At 47.1% G+C, this 23,999-nt stretch overlaps 1 protein-coding gene across 2 annotated transcripts in view; it reads left to right on the top strand.

Moving 5' to 3' along the window:
- LOC144120589 (monocarboxylate transporter 4-like) overlaps window positions 1-14,583 on the top strand; it is a 111,266-nt gene extending 96,683 nt beyond the window's left edge. The window contains exons 1-5 of one of the 2 annotated variants that reach the window (XM_077653160.1): window positions 559-648; window positions 2,340-2,647; window positions 3,389-3,532; window positions 9,662-10,474; window positions 12,909-14,583. In XM_077653160.1, coding sequence (XP_077509286.1) covers window positions 2,425-2,647; window positions 3,389-3,532; window positions 9,662-10,474; window positions 12,909-13,075 — 1,347 coding nt within the window. In that variant the 5' untranslated portion in view covers window positions 559-648; window positions 2,340-2,424 and the 3' untranslated portion in view covers window positions 13,076-14,583. Of the gene's footprint in view, window positions 1-558; window positions 649-2,339; window positions 2,648-3,388; window positions 3,533-9,661; window positions 10,475-12,908 lie in introns of those variants that run through there. The other variant, XM_077653159.1, reaches the window with a different exon arrangement.
- The last annotated feature ends 9,416 nt before the right edge of the window (window positions 14,584-23,999 follow it).

Genomic DNA, 23,999 nt, shown 5'->3' with positions numbered 1-23,999 from the left:
GCGCACAACGTGGATTAAGTTCAATTCAGTTCAATGCAGTTTATTTTCAGGGCAGCAGCGGGAAGAGGCCCGTGTGCTGTGCGACGTCAGCGCAGAACCCCAGGTCGTCGAAATTTCCGGAGCCCTTCCCTACGGCGTCTCTCATAGCCTGAATCGCTTTGGGAGGTTAAACCCCCATGGACGAGAACCAGAATAACCAGTAGCTGGAAGGTCTCTTGGGGTTTTCCAGGAAATAGCGTGAAGGCCACCTGGGGGGAAAAAAAATCTGCTTACACAGCTTGAATGAGGCCCAGGATGCAGTTTCGTGTGACAGTAGCAGTTCAACTTGTGTTCGAGCACCTATAGGAACCTTTCATTGCCTGTCATGGGTGCGTAAGGAACGTGGCGTGATATCGCATTTCGGTTTGCTTCCGATAAGCGAGCCATCGACCGAATGAAGCCGCACGTTGTGATCGGGAGACGCCAGCACGCGCGTATCTCGAGTGCCGGCGTCCCTTTGATGAAAAGGACGCACTTCCCTTGCCGGCAGAAGTGAGAGGGGGGAAAATCTGCCCACAGTGGCCACCGAACGAGCCAGACACACATATGCGGGGAACCCGGGCTCAGAGGCTCGAGCAACTTTGTCCGCCAGAACCATTGCCTGATCAGGTACTGTGCATCTCAGTCCCGCTAAGTCAGCTTGCTAGCCTATGCTGCAGTCTATCGCCTCCTGAAGGACCGCGCAAGGGAGCTCTTCCTAGCCTCCTACAGCACTCACCTCGTTCGGTGTAGATTGTTAGTGGCAGCCCTAGAAGGAGCACTGGAAGGAGCATTGTACTAACTACACCGGGACTCGTTTCCTCGTACACATGAGCTCTCAGATAGGAAAAAGCGTAAACTTATTTATTGGCCTCTATAGCAGGCTCCAATTTCCCACCTAGCCAAGAAAAACACCATAGGATCTTATAGGGAACGTCTTGTTCCGGAACATGCCGACGGTTAAAGTGAGAGCCGCTATTTTGCAACCAAATTCTTTGCAGTTTTTACGTTGACTTATGCGCTCGTTAGTTCGCAGTTTCGCATGCATGAAGTGCGCAATGAAGGTAACGCTAGCGCAAAAAAAAAATCTGCTTATGGGATTAACAGGACACGATGTAAATTTTATACGAAATCAAAGGTTTACCTTTGTGAACTGAACTCAGCCATACAAGTAGCGTTTCGCTATCTTCCTATTCTCACGGCACCCGTGATTCCGGCACTGAGGAAAGCCAGTGAGGAAACGGTACTACGACACTCTAAAAAAAGCATCTATATTCTAAACGTGCCTCTTTCACCCTCTTTTATTGAGCCCCTTTTTTTCATTTTTGTTGCCGGTCTTCAGGCTGAAAATACAAACAATCAAGCGTGACGGATATTACTGTGCGTTCGAATTTCCAGTACCACATCTTTCGTGTAAGAAAGTAGAAAGCGTATTCAACAGACGCCGCCTTTTCTGCATTCTGAGTACACAGGCAGCGAACGCTCCTGTGCTGCATTTCGTCAGTGCTTTGTGGAACGCGCGATCCTGACCCATGCAGCGTCCCGAGGTAAACTCACTGATAACAAGTGGAAGCAGGCACCCTCAAGAGGTAATGTTCGAAGTGCCGGCGAGTACGCTCCCAAAAAAGTATCGAAATACGTATTTCCACCAACGGGTAAACCTTTCTTCAGAATACTTTCGGCAACCGGACTGCTTATTGTATTGTTCCCACTCTTCAAGACAAGTTAATGTCCGAGTGAATCTTTATTTTGTTCATCTTGCACAGTCGTCTCGCTATTAAGGTTAGAACAGAGGAAGCACCAGCTGCAACGCTACGTAGCTCCCAACAATGCCTCATATTGGTTCCTTCATTTTGAAACATTGCGGAAAGTTCAGCGGAAGGAATACCACATTAAGGGAGTAATTACTCATTAGCATCCACTGAATAGCTGTATTTTGTAGCCGTATGGCTCCCCTTGGGTGGATGCAAATGTGTAATTACTCCCTTATTATAAATCTCCTCTACCTTGGGGAATTTCCCTATACATTTGACCAAGTAACACTACATCTCGAGAGCGAAGCTCGCGTGAACACCTCCGTTCCATGACTTGGCCTTGTCCAGTGCAGCTCCTCACCTCGCCTAATATTGCAGGCAATCGATACACCGTATCCGCACTTGGACTATGAATTAAAATCGAGTCTTAACGAATCGGTTCCGATCTAACAGCGGCTAATTAGGCAATGGCCAGGTGCTCGTACAGGAGCGGAGATCTTTACCTGTAGGGATGAGATGGGGAAGATAACTCGCAAACAAACCACTGGAGTGTCTTTGTGAACGCAGGGGACGCAATAAAAAAGGAAATCCAACGGACAGAGGATATCGCTGCGACGTGCTGCTCACACCGTTGTGATCTCGGAACGCGTGGATGGGGCGCAGCGAGGCCTCTCTGATGCGAGATCCGCAGTTTGGCCTGGACTCCCGCTGGAGCTGGGTGACTGCGGCCTTTGCCAGCTTGGTCCTTTTTCTGGTCATGCTCGGTCAGCAGGCGGCAGGGGTGATCTTCTACGGCATCGTCGACACCTACGGCGTCAGCAGGCAGCTGGCGGCCTGGCCGCTTGTCCTTAGTGGAAGTCTCATCAGTCTCGGAGGTGCGACACGTTACTGGGTTTCACAGGGTTTTGTTTAATCAGGCTTGTACAGCAGCCTTGCTTGCAGATGGCTACTTTATCCGTCCGCAACGGTAACGTGCCGTAGTGAGAACTCAAGACTGGCAGATTTGCCACAATTATTCGTTGCAAAATTTGCGACCTAAAGGTGCGACGGCTGCTTATCCGACTTGAATCTTAATTACGAGGGTATTATGTGAGTCCAGGGCAAAACAATGTATATTAAGTGTGTAGACAATCTTGCATGCTAATATAGTGGAGATGATGCAGGCAGCACTTCGGCACATCTCCAGCGATCAGCTAGACCTATTTCTACCGTTTCCTGTTTCTTCTAGAGCAAACTTATTGTTCGGTGTCGGTGTCTTCAAAAGTGCTTAAAATGCTCTAACTGACATTGTTACACGAAAATTCGAGCAATGCTTTTCATTTACAGTGATTAATTAAGATTATGGCCTTGAGGAATACCAACACTACAGCAGGACGACAAGTAAAAACCCTGGTTTGGTCTCGAGTCTGCAGAACTCATTAGCCGTTTGTAAGCCTGGATAAAGTTACGTCGGTTACGCTGTCATGCCAGACAGTTCCGTTATGCCGGGCCACCAGTGACCGCCACCCTCACTGTTTCGCGAACCATTACTGCCTTGCTAGCTCTGCACAGCGTGCCGAGCAATGCTGCAGTGGAGTGGCGCTGCCAAGGGTAACCTTTGTCCTGTTCTAATGCAGGCCCCCTGTTCGGGATCCTGTGCCGTTGTTACTCATGCCGGGCTGTGCTCCTCGTCTGCCCACTCTTGGCTGCCCTCTCTTTGTGCGCGTGTTGCTTTGCCGATGGAATCGTCTTTCTCATCATTGTCTTCGGCATCATTCATGGTAAGAATGAGACGGTAAACTAATCCAAATATTTTGTGGCGAACATCTGAGTAGCGGCGAATTCTAGCACTAGCTGCATACTTCATCATCATAATGACTACGTACGGCGGCTGCACGGCAAAGGCATCTCCGACATTTAATCAATAAACTCAAATTAGCCGTGTACTAATTCCTCGCTTAAAGAAACTCTACCAGAAAATAGCAAAACAAAGCAAGGTGTTACCCTAGACGGGTAGATTGTTTCCGGGAACACTACTGGAATAACGTGGCGATCTGGTCATGATAGCGCATGCTGCGTGAACATGTAATCTTGAATTTTCCTTTCGCAGTTCTTCACGCCTGCCGATAAGCAGCAGCACCGTGTCTGTATAATCGATGCAGTACCTCACAAAACAAACGTCTGTTTTCAAGCGCCGCTGCTGCGTCCGAGCGGTCACTACAGTGGCGACGAGACACGGTCTAACCCGTGCGGGGGCCAGACGTAGTTGGCAGGATGGCTTTCGACAGGCGCTTCGGCGGGCTTAACCTAGAAGGAAATTCTCTGTGAAAAGAATACGTTCAGCGCATCTATAGCTGTGCTCCGCTCCTAGCAAGTTAATGGACAATGCCGACACGAGTGCATTTCTGCTGAGCTGCTGGGCCGAAGCAACGTTCTTACTGATATAGCAACAACGTAAAACATCAGCGACCGCCAAATGTCGAGCGCCAAGTCCTCGTTGATGCCGTGAAGGACCAGTTTAACCCGAAGCAGCCCGAACTGTACTCAAGGCAAGTTTACTGGAAACGAGTAGTACGGCGAATCTGTAGTTGACGGCGTTTCCGACTTACGCCCAGAACGAGAAACAGCTTCCCTTGTATGTATTTGTACATGACCGTTGAGTTTTAGACTGAGGGACGGTGTATAGTTCAGAGATGGTTGGTCACGGAGAAAAACTTGACTCTAAAGATTACCTCGAAGTGGCATCAGAAACAGGCTCTAAAGACCAGCGGGTGATGAGGAATCATAAGCAAGAATCTCCAGAAATGACCGCGAGAGGGGGCACGCGACCAAAAAAGAGCCAGCGGGGGACCGTCGAGTCGTGTTCCGGGCGAAAGGTGTTTGCGATGTTACAGCTAGCACAATGCGTGTCGTGTCAAATTCAAGAACGAGGTGTGCTTCACCTGTTCCAATAAAAGTAAAACTAGCGAAGAAGTGTCGCACGAAGAAAAGACAGATGCAGCATCTAACTAGGTGCCGCACTATACTCTAGCGCATACTAAGTACGAAAACGTAACTCTAGATCAGCCAAGCAAGAACAACAGTCATATGTTTTTTGTCACTTGGAGCATTTGGAGCCAGAACATGCCAGTGGAAGTATAGTCTCGGGGGCAGCTATAGGGGCACTATAGGCCGCTAAGCATATTAAAAGCTGCAAGTCGCGAGAAGTATCGTCCGGGAACAATCAGATGCACAACTCGTCACCTTGACGAAGTAAGGTCTTGACGTCATGGGAAAAGCCATAATTAGTATATTCAAGGGGCGAATAGGGAACTGCTGCTCCTTCTAGCGAGAAATGACGGGAGCCCGTTGCTAGGCCATGACTGGTTCAAGCCGTTGAGCAGTTAGCTGTACGGCTGTTGTTTTTTTTTTTTCTGCAGGGTTGCGATACTTTCTCAGCGGTGACACGGAGACTGAATGCACAGAACGCGAGGCGTTATACTGAGTATAACGCCTCGCGTTCTGTGCAATCAGTCGGGCTGGTGCCTCGTCTTTCTGTCTGTTTTGCGTTGTTTTAATTATCAGTCTCTTTGGATTGTTGGCTACGATCGCCGAGCTGCTTGCCTCATATTTCGACGGTACTTGCCCATTGACGGCGAAACAGCGTTGCTCGAGACAGCGAATCAACGAATTCTGGTCGGCTAAGATTGACGTCAATATGCGTAGTTGCAGGAATCAGCGATAGGTGCATACATATTCACTTCGGTAAGAATGACGTATTTTCTATCACGTGACAAGTCAAGCTTGGCTTATTATCTCCCTTTAGTTTGCCTTTACAGTTATGCTGGTGATATTTAGTTGCCGGGGCGTAGTTGAGCCAGCGGAGGATGTGGGCGTGCTCCTTCGAGCTATGTTGAACTTGATGCTCCTAGAGTATCGAGTTCGTGAAGTGCCCGCCTGGAAGCCATATATCAAGATTTATATCAAGATTGATATACGGCCCCTGAACGGCGACTGGCCCTCTTTTTTGAGTCGTGGCTGACCTCGCGGTTGCGCGGGGTGCACTATCAGTTCGAGATGTAGACCTATGCAACCTTATCGTAGGTGGCCGATAGATTGCAAGCCATCACATCTGAATGTGGAGAGGTCAGTTGAGCAACCCTGAGGTCCTTGCGATCCATGGAGAAAGGAAAACCCAGGAGAGGCCCTCGCTATCCGAGCTGCATGGCAAAAAATGTGCCAGAAGTCACGCGCTTTCGCAAGGACTACTGGGGGTCTTTGGCCGCCGGCGAAGCCAATACTAACGCTGGGTGCAGCGTCGTCGTCTGCTGCATTGTCTGCTGCGCATGCGCATGCGCGCTGAGACAGTGGCCAAGTAGGGGGACGCAGGGGGGAGTCGGCTTCAAAAAATGTGACGTCGCCACCTCTCCTGAGCTCTTTCCTTCCTCCATGTTGCGATCACGGAAGGGAATGGAGAGCACAGAGGGGTTATCGTTGAACTCTCGCCGTAGTTCGCCATTTCACTTCCCCTCTCAGCGTCGTTATCGCGCTGGGGACGCGCGCTTTCTCTGAAGCACATCAATGCCTTCATTGCTTCACTTACTTCGTTGTCTTTTTTCTCACACGCCTCTTACCCAGTACTCTACCCAAGACCCCTAAACGTTTAGGAATTGGTTACTAATTAGCTAAATAATTATTAATTATTGTTGAACTAAGCACTCCCATGAAGACAATCAATTATTTCTCCTATTCACAGTTTCCCTAGCGTGAGCAAACAGCCTGTTTCATGTTTCTATGGAAATGGCTGCATCTACGTAGTACATATTCATTAGCCGAGCACGCATCGGTTTTCGCATAAGTACAGCTTTCTTGGAGATGACTTTTAATTATGAGGCAGCTGTGGAATATTGTAAGATACTGTTAAGATAATATTGATGGAAGTGGTCTAATCTCCCAATGTGTAGCGAAATCTTGTTTGTAATGTTCGTCATTCTCCCGCACGAAGTAGTTAAGACTCCCATCTACAGAAGACCAATGAGCTGCGTTTTTTTTTTCAATAAGTATCAAAAACCACGCACGTCCCGAGGAGGTATCTATGGCCTAATAATTGTGATCGCGCCATATTACGATATGCGAAAAAAATTGCGTTCATAAACAACTGAAAAAATGCGCTCGTCCAGAATTTCTGGTTATGCTCGTGCACATTCATGTAATACAATGTGCCGCTTTAGCATCTCAATCCAACCTGAATATGCCAAACTTACCGCCCCATTTGTTCTTTAGAAATTATTTGCTTTGTGTGGCATGTACATTTGGCCGCCTGTCGTTTAGTGCGAGTTTTAACGGGATAGCATTAAAGGCTCCGTTCTGGAAAAAATCCGGTGCTGGCGTAGTGAGCTAAAAATCACAAACATGGCTCTGGAAGGTGGCAGCCGGCAGCTGACATGGCTGGGCACACATTGGTCCTAGTGTTGTGTGACGTCACGTGACAGGGTCGATTTAGGAGGAGCTGTCAACTCGGACTTCCCAAATCAGACGGGAGGCTGAGGGGAGTCGAACCCTCCAGCATCCAATTCCATTTTGAATCGCACATACTCCCCTTAGACCACGCAGGCACAGTCGTATTTCCTGGTTAAGCGCGGATTTTATATGGGCATTAATCCTCTAAAGCTATTGCGTCACACCCTTAAGGCGGAGCTTAAGTGTCTCTTACAATTTTTTGTTACATTACTTCATTTTTCCTTTGAAGCAATTTATTCGTCGGAATATCCCAGCTCGGTGGACGACGTTATCAGTTCTCTTTTACGTAACTGCAACGCACATTTTATGCATGACTTGGCGCTATGGGGTGTATGACATGACCAAGCTGCCCGTTGACTATGAGCATTTGCCACGAATACCTAATTTGTTGCTTAAGAGAGCGTTAAGAGAGACACGAAAAGTAAGCAATTGAATTCTACTGTGGGGCAAAAATTTTATGCGGTTTTTCTTAGTGATCTCCTATAGCTGGAGAAAGCTACTACTTTCTTTTTCTCTCCTTCGCACATGGCGAGAGCGAAAGGCTTGGCAGTTTGCATGCGTTGCTGCCGTGCACTGTATGTCAGGGTACAGCTGTCCAGTTTTTTTTTAATTTCACGGGAGCGTTGAACAGACTAAAGTCCTTTAGAACAGACGGCCGTTCAGCGTCCCATGCAGGCCGCATTGAGAAACAGACGAAAGCACGCGCATGCGCGCAGAGGTCTTGCCAGGTGCCGCAAGCAACTGGCAAGGGCGACTGGTGCGGCAGTGAGCAGACGAGCAGAGGGGTTTGCGTCACGTGAGCAGAACAGCTGTGCAGACGACGCACCAACAGGCAAGCTCCCTATACGCATGCGCATACTTTCGTCTGTTCCGACACTGCATGCCGCCGGCATGCGACGCTGAACGAGCGTCTGGTCGACGCTGTCGTGACATTACTAAAAAATTGGTAAGCCGTACAGCTGCCCAGAGACTTAACAGGAATGACGGAACGCGTGGCCTGGACTGCCGTCAGCGCCACGAAGCGTTCGTCATCGGTACGAGATAATGCTCTCGGCAAGTTTACGGTGGCTGGCGATAACTGGTGCGCAGTTAGCTGTAAGGCCGCGCTTCATCAACGCGTACATCAGTGAAGCACCGAGCTCTCCCCCTTCCCGCGTGCTCAACCCCCCCCCCGCAAGCAGTGGCAACGGCGCAGGAGACACTGGCTGCTTGACAGCACAGCTGGGACGGCCCAAGACAACTGGCTTTGTTAAGCGCACCAGGAAAGCATGCGAGGCGCACACAACGAGCACGTGGTGCCGCTTGGTCTTGGGCAGCATTCCCACTGCGGCAGAATGCGAACCACCTCGCATTCCGCGATGGGTCCTTTTTTTTTCTTTTTTGGCATTCTCGATGGCACCGAAGCGTCGCGGTTCTCCGCCGTCTGAGATTCCTGCGGCGATCCAGTGGATTAGTGGTCCCGGCAATTAGCTGAAAAAAAAAACGTTTCATCCTTCGAGAGGCGACGCGAGGATGCGGCAGGAAAGGGGAAAGCATCAAGCAATAAGGACGAGAACTCCCCTCCGAGGAGAGGGTTTTCAGAATGTTTTATGTGTTTTTCTGTTTCTTTTTGGCCAAGCCCCAGGCTTGAAGTTGGGTACAACCTTCAGGGGCTGTGGCTACCTGCATTGGTTATCGAAGCTTAGGGCGGGCCTCGAAATATGACTGCCCTAACTTCTCTGTTTGAACAAGCTTTAAAATTGCATGTAAAATCATTGGAGGGCAGTCTTTTCTAGTTGAGCTAGAGGCTCCGTGCAGTGGCACGTAATTCTACAGACCTAGACTCTAACCTAGGGTCGATGAGTAAGGTCTTGTCGAGTTTCTCTGTGTGGGGTCTTTTCTTTTAAGTTACAGTTTGACTGCCTGTGTGACTCAACTTGTAACGCAGTTTTCCCTTGTACATCCTGTAAATATATTTTCTCTTTGTCTCCATCATCTGGCATCAATGATCGTCTGCTCCTTCAACACCGTCGAATTCACGATTGGAGAAGTCCTGTGCCCCTCCGAAGAAACGCAAAGAACCATCTTGAATTTACTCTAGCTTTGACTGCTTTTTCGCTTGTGCCTGATCGCCGCGAGGACAGCGCGCTTGTCACGGGAGCGTTTCTGCGTTTTTTGCTCGCCGATGCACAACGCTCTTATCAGTTTTCTTATCGCGGCAATCACTAATTGCAATCAAAGCGAGCTGCGCACCAGCTATCGTCTGCCACCGTAAGCATGCAGATAGTATTATCTCGTACCGATGACTATCGCTTCGTGGCGCTGACAGCAGTCCAGGCCACGCGTTCCGTCATTCGTGTTAAGTCTGTGGGCGGCTGTACGTGTTCATTCATTGTTACGTGGACACCTCGTCTCACACTTCTTTTCTGCAGGACTCTCGGTGTCGGGTGCGTACGTCGCCGTCAACGTACTGGTATCGCAGCATTTCGAAAAGCGGCGGGCGACCGCCTGTAGCCTCGTCTTCACCGCCTGCGCCCTCGGCATGTTCGCCCCACCGCTGGCCGAGCTGGTGCGAGACGCCTACGGCATCCGGGGCACCTTCCTGCTCCTGGGAGCCGTCACGCTCAACGCCTGCCCCGCCGCCATTGTGCTCCGAAGTCCCGCCTGGATGGAGCGAACGGCGCCGCCTGAGCATACACGAAAAAAGAATCATCCAGCCGCCAACGAAGATCCATGCCTCGTTGTTCAGAGGGGCGAGGAAAGTCGCCCGCGCTTCTCTGCAGTCGTGCGAAACTTCGCAACAGTGCCGTTCGTTGTGGATGCCATGAGCTTCTCGGTGATTTTGTTAGGGTTGACGACGTTCCTGTTGTTATCGGTGGACATCGCGACGGACAGAGGTGTTGAACCTTCTAGAGCCGTGCTTCTCCAGAATGCTTTTGCAGCCGGGGACATTTTCCTGCGGCCCGTGAGTGGTGTAATCGTTGACTCACGCGTGCTGGCCCTGGAAACGGTCATGCTCGTGGGTTATTTGGTACAAGCCGCTGGTTTCGAACTTTTTGCCTCGTTCACGACTTTCCCCATGATGCTGGTTTGTTCAGCGCTCATAGGCGCCAGTAACGGGGCCAGGATCTCTCTGCAAGCACCGCTCCTAGTCAATGACTTCGGAGTCGACTCCCTGCCTGTCATGATAGGCGGAATGGTGTTCTTCTCTGGGGTCGTCCTTTTGACAAGGCCACTTTTGGTCGGTATGTATAAGTTAATGACCATCAAGATTTTCTTGTTTATCTCATTTTTCTCGCAAGCAGTGTGGTCTCAGTCCTTCCGTCAGTTTAGATGTGTGTGCGCGTGCAAGAGGGGGGGGGGGGGGGGGAGTATGGGAGAGGAGTTTAGCTTTAATCTAAAGACATGTATTTGCTTTGATGTTTAAATCTATAATCATGCTTTCTTCGGTGCCACACTGGAGGTGCCGCCCAGGTAGTCACGTCAACGTCTACTTGGTAATAACGAGATCAAACACCTTCGCAGAAATCATCCACGTGGGCGAAGTTCTCAGGGTCTGAGAAGCGAGAAAAAGTTGAAAGGGAGGTAGAAAGGCGGTACACGTCGCTTATTGACCAACGCTGGCTATCTCAAGACAAATCGGAGAGGACTCTCAAGTTCCGCCTTAATAAAGGGTATGACGCAACAGCGTAGTTGGTTAGGCTTTCCATCGTGAGCAGTTTGACAGCTTTGAACACATTTTTCATTTTTTTTCAATTGTTTCAATTAATTGATCAGTTTCACTGTAAACTTTCTTAATTAGCATCATCCAGAAATGGATTTTAATTTATTCTGAGGAGTTTGACATCTTTAAAATTTTCACTTTTTCATTTCTTTTTATTTAGCAATTAATTACAATTATTTCGTTAAATTGTTGTCGCCTATCACATACCAATCAATCATCAATCACTACAACCACGAATTACTATGGCACGATTTTTTTATGCAGCCCGGATTATAGGTCGCCGGCACGAATCCCATGCAGCAAGCTAGGCTCTAACTAGGAACGAAACGCTGAATCGTAAAACACCATCCGGAACGTTCTGCGGCAAACTGTTGGCATGATACGACTTCTTTACTCAGCCCCCGATTATTTCCGACGCACGGTGCCTACAACGCTGATGGATTTTCGACCGAACGAGCTGTAAACGCTGCCGCGTAATAGGCATCCTCAGAACAATATATTTAAGCACTGACGCTCAGGCACGCTTTGCCAAGATAACTTTCGAAGCTCTCGCTCTCAATGACACTCTGCAATTGTCGGCTGTAGTCTGCTCTGCCTCTAGGTATGACACAACCTTGGAACACTTTCATGCTGCATCGCATTTCTTTTTAACCGTCTGCTCAGCTGTTCCCCTTGACACCGTTCAGGAAAGAACCGGCAACTAGGCTACATCATGCAAACCCACTTCTGCAGCAAACAGTGTGCAAGCAACCACTCTGTTAAAAAATTGGGAGAGATTTAACGTAGTTAAACCGAGAAGACGTGCGAAAGCAACTGGTCGTTCTTCAATTGCTGGGAACACTTAAGCTCCGCCTTAAAGGTATGATGCAATAGCGTTAATGGGTTAATCATTAATGCCCATGTATGCAGAATTGGTCATTCTCTATTTAACATTCATGGACCGCGGCGAATCCTCCTACCACGACCCGCGCAGCGGTTAAGCGATGCGCCACACGGCTGCACTGGCAGGTGGCTGCTTCCATAACAACCAACTGTAGGGAATGTGCCACCTATGTCGCTCTTCTCCAGCAACCTTTCGCGCAGCTGGTGCGCCATTCCTCCGAACCTACCCGAGTTACTACCCGAACTTACCCGAGTAATCTCGAGTAGCTTATGCTTATAGCGTATGCTTATGCTTATGCTCGAGGAGCTTATGCTCGAATGCTTATTTGAGCGTCTGTTATACAAAAACCGTAGGTGACGAAACAAAAAAGCGGTTCGCAATAACCGCTTGACAGGCCTCATCGCCGCTAGAAGTTGACATTAGCAGAGACAGTTCATTCGTATTACAATGGAGTGAACTTCATTACAGGAGAAACGTTATACATAGCGAAACAAGGAAACGGGAAAAAGTAATGCTAAGTGCATTTCAACGCAGTCATAAATACAACCTAATCAATGAACAGTTCCCGAAGGAGAGAAAAAGGCGTGTTGTGTAGTTTGCTTTAGAGAGTGGTGCTCCAATATTATGGGAGAATACACTTCAACATAGTAAAGCCATAGTTAGTTCCGCGCTTCGGGTTGTTAAGCAAGGGCACAAGGTCGAACGAAACGTACATACGCTTGCGAACGGTGACAAGATTCTTGGCCAGTATTGGTGAGATTAAATGCTTTCGCACTAATACGCAGCCGTTTTCGGGGACAAAGGCGTTCGAAGGAGTGCGTAGATAATCATTCCAAGCACGCTGTTGCCTCTTTGTTACCTGTTGCAAAAATCTGAAGCCACAAAAACGTGCACGCATGATTCCCCTACGGAACCGAGCAACGATGGCAAAACCCGCTCAGCTCTGGGCAAACAAGAGACACTAAGCTGAAGTTGACTGCCAGCCATTTCCGCATCTGCGATGAAACCACCAAGAGTGACAGAATTGCTCGCTTCATCCTCATGCCAATTTATTATTTTTTGGTCCTCGCAGGCTACTACCGGGATCACCATGGGTCCTACGACGGCCTGCTTCACACTGTGGCGGCCTTAAGCACAGCACTGTTGATCATCTGGATAATTAGGTCACTCATGGTGAGGAGGAAACGATGGAGGCAGCATCTCACATTAAACAGCATTGGTGACGTTTCCTTCTCTTGAAGGCAACTCTCACAATGCCCTAGCGTATAAGAGGATGGAGCAGTTGAGAAGTGCTGCGGGAAATTGTTTGCTCAAGGAGGGCGCAGTATGACTACAGGCCCCCTTGCGCATGAAGAACAGCTCATAGGCTGAGCTGTGCCGCACGATAAAATTCACTCTCTCTCCCCCGTGGTCAACAGTAGGCGTAAGCGTGAATTCAGTACCGGCGTAGCACATTCCAGAGAGTGTACCTCGTTGCAAGGCAAAGTCTCGTCTTGCCCAATACAACCATCCGCCCGCCGCGTCGCTCGGGCGGCATGTGGAACGTCCAGGACCATAACGAGTACACTGTACCACCTCCTTCTGCCGCCCTCACTGTTTACAACTGGTTCCGCGCCGCGCCGAAGGATGGCGCCATGGCTCCGCACGGGATAGGACGCCTCAATGCACGCGCCTCCACTCGAGACGAGTTGCTCGCGGACGCGCGGATTACGCAACAAGCGCGACGCCCTCGATTGGCTCACACGCAACAAGGACTGCGCATGCGCCGCTCGGCCTGCAGGACCGAGCGTAGGCTCCTTCGCGCAGCTACATCCATAGAGTTTCTAAATATTCACTAGGCGGAAAGCCGGTGGCACTGCACCTCTTTCACCAAGGACGCCGTAGGCATACCGGGAAGACATTACTTCAGACTGACATCTGGTGGCTTGTTGACTGTTCTGCGGATTGGATTTGGGGTTGTAAGATTCATTTTCATTGATGTTTTGTGCGCTTGGTGGGGATGTGATTATCTAGCTGCGCAGCCATTTCATTTGAGATCCGAAGCATCCGAAGGCGTTTGACTCGAAGTGAGCTGCGCAGTGTGTCTGTTGCCTGATGGCCCTGAAGTCCGTTTGCCCCACTGTCGTGAAGCTATTCGCGCAGCAATCTAGGTTTGTCTGGTGGGAACCTGTGCATTGAAAGGTGAAAGAAGGAGATAAATAGTTTTGTGAATTTAAAACTCAACAGCCTGCTACACTGTCCACTCTGCACATTTCACGTAAGAGTCTCGTAGACACTTAAATTTTAAAAGGGCAAAATACTTCGGCAGGCGCCGTTTTATGTTAACCGCATACTCGTTGAGAATTGCATTTTCTTCATTTCGAAGTATGGCGGTTGCCGTGCATTGCACGCAGAGGCGACTTCCACATCATGAATTAATTCACGGAAATAACCGCATGTTGCACTAGTCAGCATGAAAACAGCCGTCACTCACTATTGGTAGTACAGGTTTCCACTTCCTAATTAATGGTTGCCTTCGAAAAATCCGTAAGCGCAGCGCCACAACATGGTGAGAGCCTTCACTTTGCGCGCGCAATGAAGTTTTGCATATAGGGTGCAGGGTTCGGGCAAATTTCTTGTGGCACGAACGATAGGCCTATGGAAGAACATAAGGCGGCATGAACCTGCAATAGCAGACGACACGAATGAAACATTTCTATTTTTCGCAATGCCGAAATGGAAGCTCGTCAAGAGTACTATTTAAAGGTTAACAATTTCTTAAAATAACATTTGTCCTTGAAAGTGTGTCCGCTAAACGCAAAAAAATTCGTTTCGATGGTTAGCTATATTGGGCGATTGAATAGGCAGGCCTCTCTCAACGTGGACAAATTTGGTGCTAGTTTACACCCATCTTTTCTGCTCATTGATCTTAATGTAGAGTGAGCAGATTTAATTATGGAACATTTTGGTTTACAACAATGTTTACTTGCAATATTCTTTTTTTCCAGAAATTTATATTTCTGCAGTCGTAGTTATATTTCAGGGCGTAGTTATGCACCAGCCTAGACCAAGTAAGAAACCTCTGTCTTCCCGGCATTCCCAAGTCGGATGAAGTGCTCGTTTAAGAAACTCCACGTAGACAGAGGCGCCAACGTTCTCTCTATGTAATAGGATAGTCAATGGCCTCGCGAACCATGGGATTAAGAAGACGCTGTTGTTGACGCGCAGCACATGTAACCTGGGGGTGTCTGAAAGTTCCCCCGAAGTTATTTTGTTCAACTCCGTGTTCTCCATCCGTTCTATCTCCAAGGTGGCTCGCGGCACGCCGACAGCGGGAGCTGAATGGATTTCATGTTTAATAGGGGGCACAAACCTGTCTAATGAGCCGCTCGCAACTGCTCACGCACAGCGAGCAGAAGCAGACACAACGGCCTCAAGGGTGCACTAAACAGGAGTCTGAACTCGTCTTTTTACCGCGGAAACTCGGTCTACACCTTCCGAGCACGGTTGAAACTTCGAATTATTGTGCTGCGCAGCTTAGTTTCCTCATTTAAATCGGACTAACCGTCCCGGCTCCCGCTTTTTTTTTTAACTCAACGCTGCAGCTAGGAGTAGTCTACCAACGGGTGGAGTGCCTTCGAGCCTGTCTTTAACACAGGTTACAATCTCTTCTATTTATTAACCTCTAGACCTCCGGTACCGTGTTTAAAAGCCCCCTAGTATTGATAACTACATCGTTGCTATGCTTTGCGATGAGAATATGCAAAGAGTAACCATTCCGCATTTTAGTGATCGAAATCCCTTGGGCAGCATACCCTACCCCTAAAAGGGTGTGCGCCGGGTGTGCCTATACTGCAGAGTAACTATATCACAACTTTCAGCGAGCACTAGGTTACCATGTTCCGACTGCTGTGCCACCGGTGCACTATGTGTAAATAGCTACCTTTCAAGCGCACAGCTCCGTCTGTATTGGCGCAGGAGAACTTCCGGCTGCTCTCGAAATAAAAATACCCATTGCAGGAAAACTTGCGTACATGTTTTATTTCCATAGTGGAAAACAATATCGCTTCCTTTTGTGAAAAGTGGTGCCCATATTTTATTCCGAGGATCATAAAGTTAATGTACATGCACTGCATGGCTCCAGAGGGAAAGCTGTGCATTCAGCTCATGCATTCAAGTGGGCGACTGTTGCGTCAAGTGACTACTTTCCCTCTGTGGGGCTTGTAAAGAACACCTGCAACGTTGTTTGGAACATTTCAGATGGTATGTTGCGCTGACTTAAGGCCCGTGTCCGCTGTAACATTGTCGGGTGATATTTTCTTTGCATCCTCAGCGGATATGTAGGCAAATATTCGAATAATCTCGGGGCTGAATGACACACGCAGAGCGATAACCATGTATCACTCGAGCGCACCAACCTGAACAGCGTCAAATCGTCTCCGAATATCACTGTTAGGCGTGCGGCACAAGGGCGTTATCTAAAGAAGATAGCGGCGGCTATGCCTGAGCTGTAGATGCATCTTACTGCGCAGCTCGCACTGCGTACATTAACTGTAACGTCCCAGCATTGCCGACAGCCAGAATACTGCGGCAAGCCCCGCGCGTGTTTTATTTTGGGTTCGCATACAAAGAATGCAGTTATTGTTTATCACCGTAGCATGATCCCGCCATGTGGTTGTTTATTCATAGCAGCACTTTTCACTTTTTAATGACCGGGCGCGTTTAAACATCCGTGCTACGCTTTAGTATAAATTCTGGGAAAAAATGTGCACAGCAGTTCCCTGTATAACCCGATTATGGACAAATCACAGAGAACCTTTCGAATCATCGGCGTACGAGAGGACTCGGAACTTCTTCGTAATAGCGTTTTCCTCGGTGTAAAAGTTCTCGGCACACAACGCAAGCATGAACGCTGCCGGAGTGTTATGTCTCGGAAAGGAGGGAACGAATTGGTGCCTTGAACCAATTTTATAGTGTCAGTCACATTGAGCTCAGCTACTTGTCCAGTAATTCCCGCCAAGAAACCTGCGGAAATAAATGTTGCTGAGGATGTGTTTTCATCCCTCCCTTCTGACAACACCGGTCAAGACGGTCCTCGGAAAGCTGTTACATTGATATTACCTTTATCAAAACAGTATTTCGGTTAGGTTTATAATCACGCAAGGCAGTGAGCCGTCTGTAGCAGGAGAACGCGACTTTTCACTGATAATTAGCACAGAAGTAGCTCAGAAGTAAAGTAGTAGACGAGCTGTATGGAGTATCAAGCCTTTGCCCTACCCGAATCAGTTCCTACCCCTTCCTCGCGGAGCGTTTCTCTCCTTCATATTAACACCCAATCAGCAACTAATAAGGAAGATGCCATCAGTAATTTTTTAAGCCAGTTTCATTTCAAATTCAATACTTTAATGTTCACTGAAACTTGGTATTACGAAGGATGTAGCACATACAACATTGACGGATACAAGGGCTTTATTCTAAATCGACCAGGACGTAGAGGTGGTGATATTGCCATTTACACTGAAAACTAAAAAAATATGAACTTATGCCGGAATATATTTATTTATTTATTTATTTATTAGAGATACTATCACTCCGGTCAGGACCAAGATAGGAGCGATACAGGGTACAGATTACAAAGGCGGAACACGACAAACAAAACACCGCACCATCCAGTCGGTGCCAAGTTTTAACATATCAAAAAATGGAACTGACCTGTGTGGATGTGGATTATGGATTATGAATTATGAGTGTGGATTATGAAATATTATCAATACGCAACAACAATTAAATATTATCAGTTGTGTACCACCCACCCAGCTGTAATATTCTCTGCTTTCTGAACTTCTTTGAAGAGTTTTTGGAATAAGACTCAGCAATGAAATTACAACTTATATGTTCTCGATATTTTAACATAGATGTGCTAGTAGAGAGTAACACAGCTTTAGACTATTACCAGGCTGTCTTCAACTGGTTTCACGAACATAATTTCTACGGCCACTCGTATCACACTAATTATCACGAATATCGAAACAACTGTTCCAGTATGCCGGCACAGTCTCGTCTGTTGTAAGTGATCCTTTTCCTGTATTCATGTCTTATTCCAACCACACAAATGCCAAAAAAAATTCATCTGCGGAAGTGTTCTCTTTTCAGTGCATAACACCCGATGCAATGGAATCGTTTAGAAGTGAGATAAATGCTTGTGATTGGTCTTTTGTACTAGAAAAAACGAACGTGGCAGAGGCATATTCGATTTTTATAAAAACGGTTGCACGTGTATCCTCAAAGCACTTTCCCTTTAAAGCTGGTAATCCATCGAAGAAAACAAAAAAAAACCGTGGCTGACTGTATATCACGCGCGAATGATAAAGCATAAAAAAACTCTATATCACGCTTTTTTAGAATCAATCCAAAATTTCAAGAAATTCAGAAATAAACTCAATGCTGACCTAAGGCGGGCTAAGTTCGCGCATTATCAAAAGCTATTCTCTAATGTTTCAAGCAAACACCGTAACGTTGCCTGGAATGTCATAAACGAAGTCTTGGGCCGAAGTGGTTCACACTCAAACTCTGATAGCATCGTTGTTGACGGGCAAGAATGTACTGGCCTGTCACTCGATGATTACTTTAACCCACACTTCATCAGTATAGGTCATACAATACCCCCCGCGACACAGAAACAGGATATGGCCTTCAACACAATTGACCGCTTTTTACTCGAACCAACTGACTTAACGGAAGTGTACACATCATTCAGTCAGCTAAATAAGTCTGCTGCTTTAGACTGCGACAAATTACAAATCAAGCCCTTAAATATGTTTTAAATTTGTTTCTGCCTGTACTAGTGAACATTTTTAATTTAATTTTTGAAACTGAAATTTTTCCCGATGAAATGAAGCGATCCAGAGTTTCTGTCATATGCAAAGGTTGTGACAGAGACAGCCCAACTAATTACAGACCAATAAGTATTATTTCGATTTTTTCAGCCAGAAATATTTTCTAGAAAGAATTACATGGCTTTCGAGCCGGAAGATCTACCGTAACTGCGCTACTGACAATTGAGGAATTTGTTCTGGAAAATATTGAGAGAAATTACTTTACACTTGGCCTCTTTGTAGATTTCACAAAATCATTTCACTGCCTAAACCACAACATCCTCCTAACTAAACTATCCCGGTATGGAATTCGTGGAACACCTCTTGAACTAATGAAGTCGTACTTAATGAACAGAACGCAAATGGTATGTATGGGAAAACACCAATCAAGTTTTCTGCCAGTTAATAGACAGTTTTAGCTGTGCGTACGCGCTGCGTGCGTTACGCTGTCCGCTCCGAAGTATAGTTTTAGCTGACCGTGCCGTAGCGTCCCTCAGGCGCACGTGGCGCCATCTAGTGACAAGAAGTCAAACCACATCAACGCTCGGTTGAAGAAAATTTCATCCGTGATTACTGATAACTACTGTGAGTGCATTGGGAGCCTTTTTTGTTCCAAGAAGAAAAACTATGCAAACCGAAGAAAATGCAAGATATGGCTAAAAGTTAGAAAACTCCTTCGCCAGGTGTCGTTGCTACGAGGAAAACACACTGAATATAGTTAGGCCTAGGAGCTTGAACATCGCCAAATTATCTGAAAAACAGGGGCTAGTTATCGCTTATACCGCTACGTGTGGGCAAGATTAGGCGAAATAAAAGCGAACAGCTACCATTTTAGCGAGCTATTGCGTCGGAGAATCCAGCGGCGACATGTATTTATTCCGAAGCGGGCGAGCAGGGCGCCGCCATCTTGTCAAAGTTAGCGTACGCAAGCCACGCAAGCGCCGCAACGCAAACTCCGCTGGCTAGCGTACGCAAGGCTACCGTACGCAAGACGCAAGGCTTGCGCTTGCGTTCTGCGCATGCGCACTACCGTCCCCGCAAACTCCTCGCGTACGCTAACTCTTTGCGTACGCACAGCTAAAACTGTCTAGTAAGGGTGTACCACAAGGAAGCCTCTTAGGGCCTCTCTTATTTAATATTTTTATTAATGACATTGTCCTCATCTGTAGGTCAGCAAAAATTGTCATATACGCCTATGACTGTTCTATACTTACGGCTGGTCCGGATACAGACGTGTTAATTAGGAAATCTGAAGACTTTTTTATTAACTTATCCTCCTCGTCACAATTGAATGGACTGAAAATAAATCCAAGAGAAACTAAAATAATGGTATTTAGAGCAAAAAAATACGACGTTTAAATCAATTCATATCACAACCTATGAAGCGCAGAATATTGATATCGTAGAATCACTTAAAATACTTGGAGTGACATTCAGCAGAACATTAAGCTGGGATTTGCATATTGCTAATATATGTAAAAAAACCTCCGCTGTAGCTGGAGTCGTCTCGCGTTGTCGCACCTTCCTTCCAACACGCGTTAAGCTCCAAATATACCATGGCTTATTTGCTTCACATATCAACTATTGTAGTCTTGTCTGGGGCACCACAACCAACTCAAATAAACAAAAAAAATTACAATCCAAAAAAGAATTATACGATACATCGGAAATCATGAACGCTTAGCACATACCGGCCCGCTTTTCGAAGCCTATAAGGTCATTCCTGTCTTTTCATTATACGATTTCCGAATTTTGCGTACATACTTGTTACTGTCTCTTGGGCCTCGGCAAGCGGCCCAGAGTAGCTTTTTGCCCAAGAGCTCCAACCATGTATATATGTGGTGAAATAAATGAATTTGAATTTGTTGTGGTATTTTAAGGATGGAGGTGGACCATTGTGCCAGTTCGCTTTCAACAGCGACTGATAATGTAACACATGAAAATCGATGTATTCCTTGCGAGAAACTTTACTGAAAATTCAGGAGTGTCAGCTGAAACGTCACGGTGATCCTGCAGCCCACACTGTTAAAAATCCAATCCTGGCAACTTTTGATTGATTGATTGATTGATTGATTGATTGATTGATTGATTGATTGATTGATTGATCGATAATCGCTTCAAGATCAAAATATTGCTCAAAATCATTTTTAACCTTGTAACAATTACACAAGCTCATTTTCCGCACTATGTTTTCAGCAGCCAGAGTGTAAATTCTCACCATTCTGAACAAAAAAAAAGTTCTGGCCAAGCTAGTAGCAGCGCTGAGCCTCCCATCGCGCGCAGATCAATCGTGGCGCCATGCTGTGCGGCGCCGAAGTGGGTCCTGTTTTTAAGCATGAAACGCTGTTATCTACCATCGCCGGAGCTCCGTTGGTGACCTTGGCACCAGAACGGAAACCGAAAACGGCGAAGAACTGGGGGCGAACCTAAACGAACCCTGGCGAATCTTTCCGTCTGCCCTCTGATGCTTGCGTTCTGCGCTTCCGCCAGAGCTGCGCATGCGTAAACAACTGCGCCCGTGGTTAGGGAAGCCAGCGCGCTGTCCTGCAGCCCGGTGGACGCACCCTAGCACGCACGCGCCTCTCGCGGTGTGCAAGCGAACCATGGAGCGAAACGCGCAATCCACACAGCCGTTGTGTCGTGCGCAGCAGTGACCTCGTCGTTGCCCGTCGTAAACAGTGAGGGCATTGCACTCTGCTTCACGAGAGACGCTGCGCACGGATGGCTGTGTTACGCCGGTCCAAGACATTGCTTTGCGACGCGGTTCGGCCTCTAGTCTGAGCAGCACCGTTACTGCAGAGCATTTCATGCTTATAGCTACTCTCGAACACGAGAGGGACTACATTATTGAAGCAGTCCTGGGGCGCCGTAATCGATCGTATAGGGTCCTGTAATCGAACTTAGTGCAAATTATTGGAAATGCAATCGAAAGCTTCAGTGCCTATTTGATTTGTTTCGAATAATATTGAATATTATCCGCTTGACATATAGAGTAGAAGATTGCACGATTCGCTATTGAATAATTTCGAAAACTCGAATATCCCTAAAATCGGAAGGCTGCCCACCACGCTAAAGATAATGAACTGCATATAGCCAACAAAGCACAAGCGACAGAGCAATGTATTGCACTGCAGCGGAATCACTCTATCGGTGGTTGAATTCGCAGAAAAGAATCAAGATTCTATAGGTGGCCGCCGAGGCTCCTCTAACGTTCCAAAAAGACAGTATTATGCTGTAGGCAATTACACAAAAACATTCACGTCAAGACAACGGAGGCTCTCACAGGTTCATGAAGCAGCTGCGCCGGCGGTACCATTACGCTTATTGTCGGATTGACTTTTCTGTCAAAACAAGGCAAATGATTAAAAAAACATGGCGGTGCTGAAGCTAACAATGACTGTTGTCGCAAGGGCGGCGGCATTCAAGCACCCACACTAGACGGAGCACTTCTGTTATTTATACGGTATGTATTGCTGGAAGACAGGCAAGAAATTATTTATTGGCACGTATGATAATAGGTGTGCACAGCGAATCAAGTCCAGAACAAATAGGTGACGTGGTTGCGATAGTTATTCAAAATATGGCCTATTCAAATCGGCGACCTAGAGTACCGCCCGGAATACACAAAGGAGCGCAATATCCGTCGCGATGTCAGGGCGCGTCCAACAGGAACTCTGGATCCGAATCCAAATCATAGAGTAACATACAGGAAAAGAGAGGACAGTCCCGTAGGCCCCAGCGGCCGACTTAGTGCACGGCCCACCTAGCCAGAACCACCTAGACTAGGAGAAGGCCTTGGCACTCCTCCCGTGACGTCACCACACTCAGCCCATCCACATCCGCATGAGTTGCCATCGAAAGAAATAAAAAAGAACAATACTGCATCATGTTCGAGGGTATACCTCCGGAATTGGTTTGCATCCAGTATAAATTGAGCACTGGCGTGATTTAAGGAACTAAGACAACTTCTTTCCACGTCAACTTCGGCATTTGGAGCAAAGCTAACAATGGCCCCCGAAAACAAAATGCACTACAGAATTTGGGACTAGAAAGACGATGCGGTGGGAAAACATTTTTTCAGTCTGTCACAGAGAGCTGTACAATTTTATCACAAATTTTATTTGGCATTGGTTTCCACTGTCAAAGAATGACATTCCAAGACACAGCACTCACATCAATAAAATATGATATACATCAATCTCACTAGCTCAAAGAAATATCTGCTGAACTTCCCTATGCTGAATGATTTTAAAAATTTCTAGAAAAGTCAAGGCAACATATCACACAGTTTATATATCGTATGTATTGTAGCATACACATTCGCGAAAACAGAACAGTTCATTTTGACTTGAGGGTAATCAACTTTCTCTTTTTCCCATTATTCTATTCTTTGTTTACCTTGTCGTTTTTGAAGGCTGCGAAATTCTTGATCAGAGTGTTTACTGCTGGATTAAGGATGTTCTTTAACATTGACTCTTGAGTGTGACCAGTGGCACAAGTGTCAAAGTCTTCACTCTAACAGAGCAAATACTTTATCACACTTAGAAGTGCAGCTCTGATTACTCTTTGCATGAAACATATTCTCATATTCTTTGCCTATAATATGTTCTTGCACAATCTTGGTGCACAGCACCATATGAACGACACATGGCTGTGGAAATTTCAAGCCGCCTCTGCTCATATAATCAACCAACACATGCTCACTGCGTTCAAGCTCTCTCTCAGAAATTGTGAATAAATCACAGCAGTCATTGCAAGGCTGGTGCTTCGAAGCAGCATAGGCAGAGTAGCTAGCGATGTACACATATGCCACCATGTCTTCCCGGGGATTCTTTAGGTCACAGCTTCTTAGCTTTATGTTATCATTGTCAATCAGCATTTCAGCACACGACTCTTTGCAAGTGCCAGTGGATGCTGGCATATCTGGCAAGATCGGTGTGTTCTGGAGGCGGATTTTTGCCTCAGCTTCAAATACCTGTGTGATCGACACATTGTAATGGGACCCACACAGCTTGCGGTACTTTCCAAACCGAGCTTTGAGGGGATCGGTCTGGAATTTTCCAAGGAGAACGTACGTAAATCCGACCTCCTCCAAACAACACCTTGACACCTCGATCAAGGCGTATGCGGAAAGCCAGAGAGCTGAGTGGGTCTCCGTTGTCAACGCACCTGTATCCACACACCTACTATTCCAGTCGTCGAGCCAGGTAACAAATGTGTTGAGAAACTGCAGATGCTCAGCATTGATTTCACGTACTGCTTCTGGCCACACATCTCTCACTCTGCGTCCCTAATGGGGAGTCTTGACG

Source organism: Amblyomma americanum, chromosome 2 (genome assembly GCF_052857255.1).
Source record: "Amblyomma americanum isolate KBUSLIRL-KWMA chromosome 2, ASM5285725v1, whole genome shotgun sequence".
In the NCBI taxonomy this organism is placed as follows: Eukaryota; Metazoa; Arthropoda; class Arachnida; order Ixodida; family Ixodidae; genus Amblyomma; species Amblyomma americanum.
Note: the sequence above shows the minus strand (reverse complement) of the source record. Positions and strands in the feature narration are given on the sequence as shown.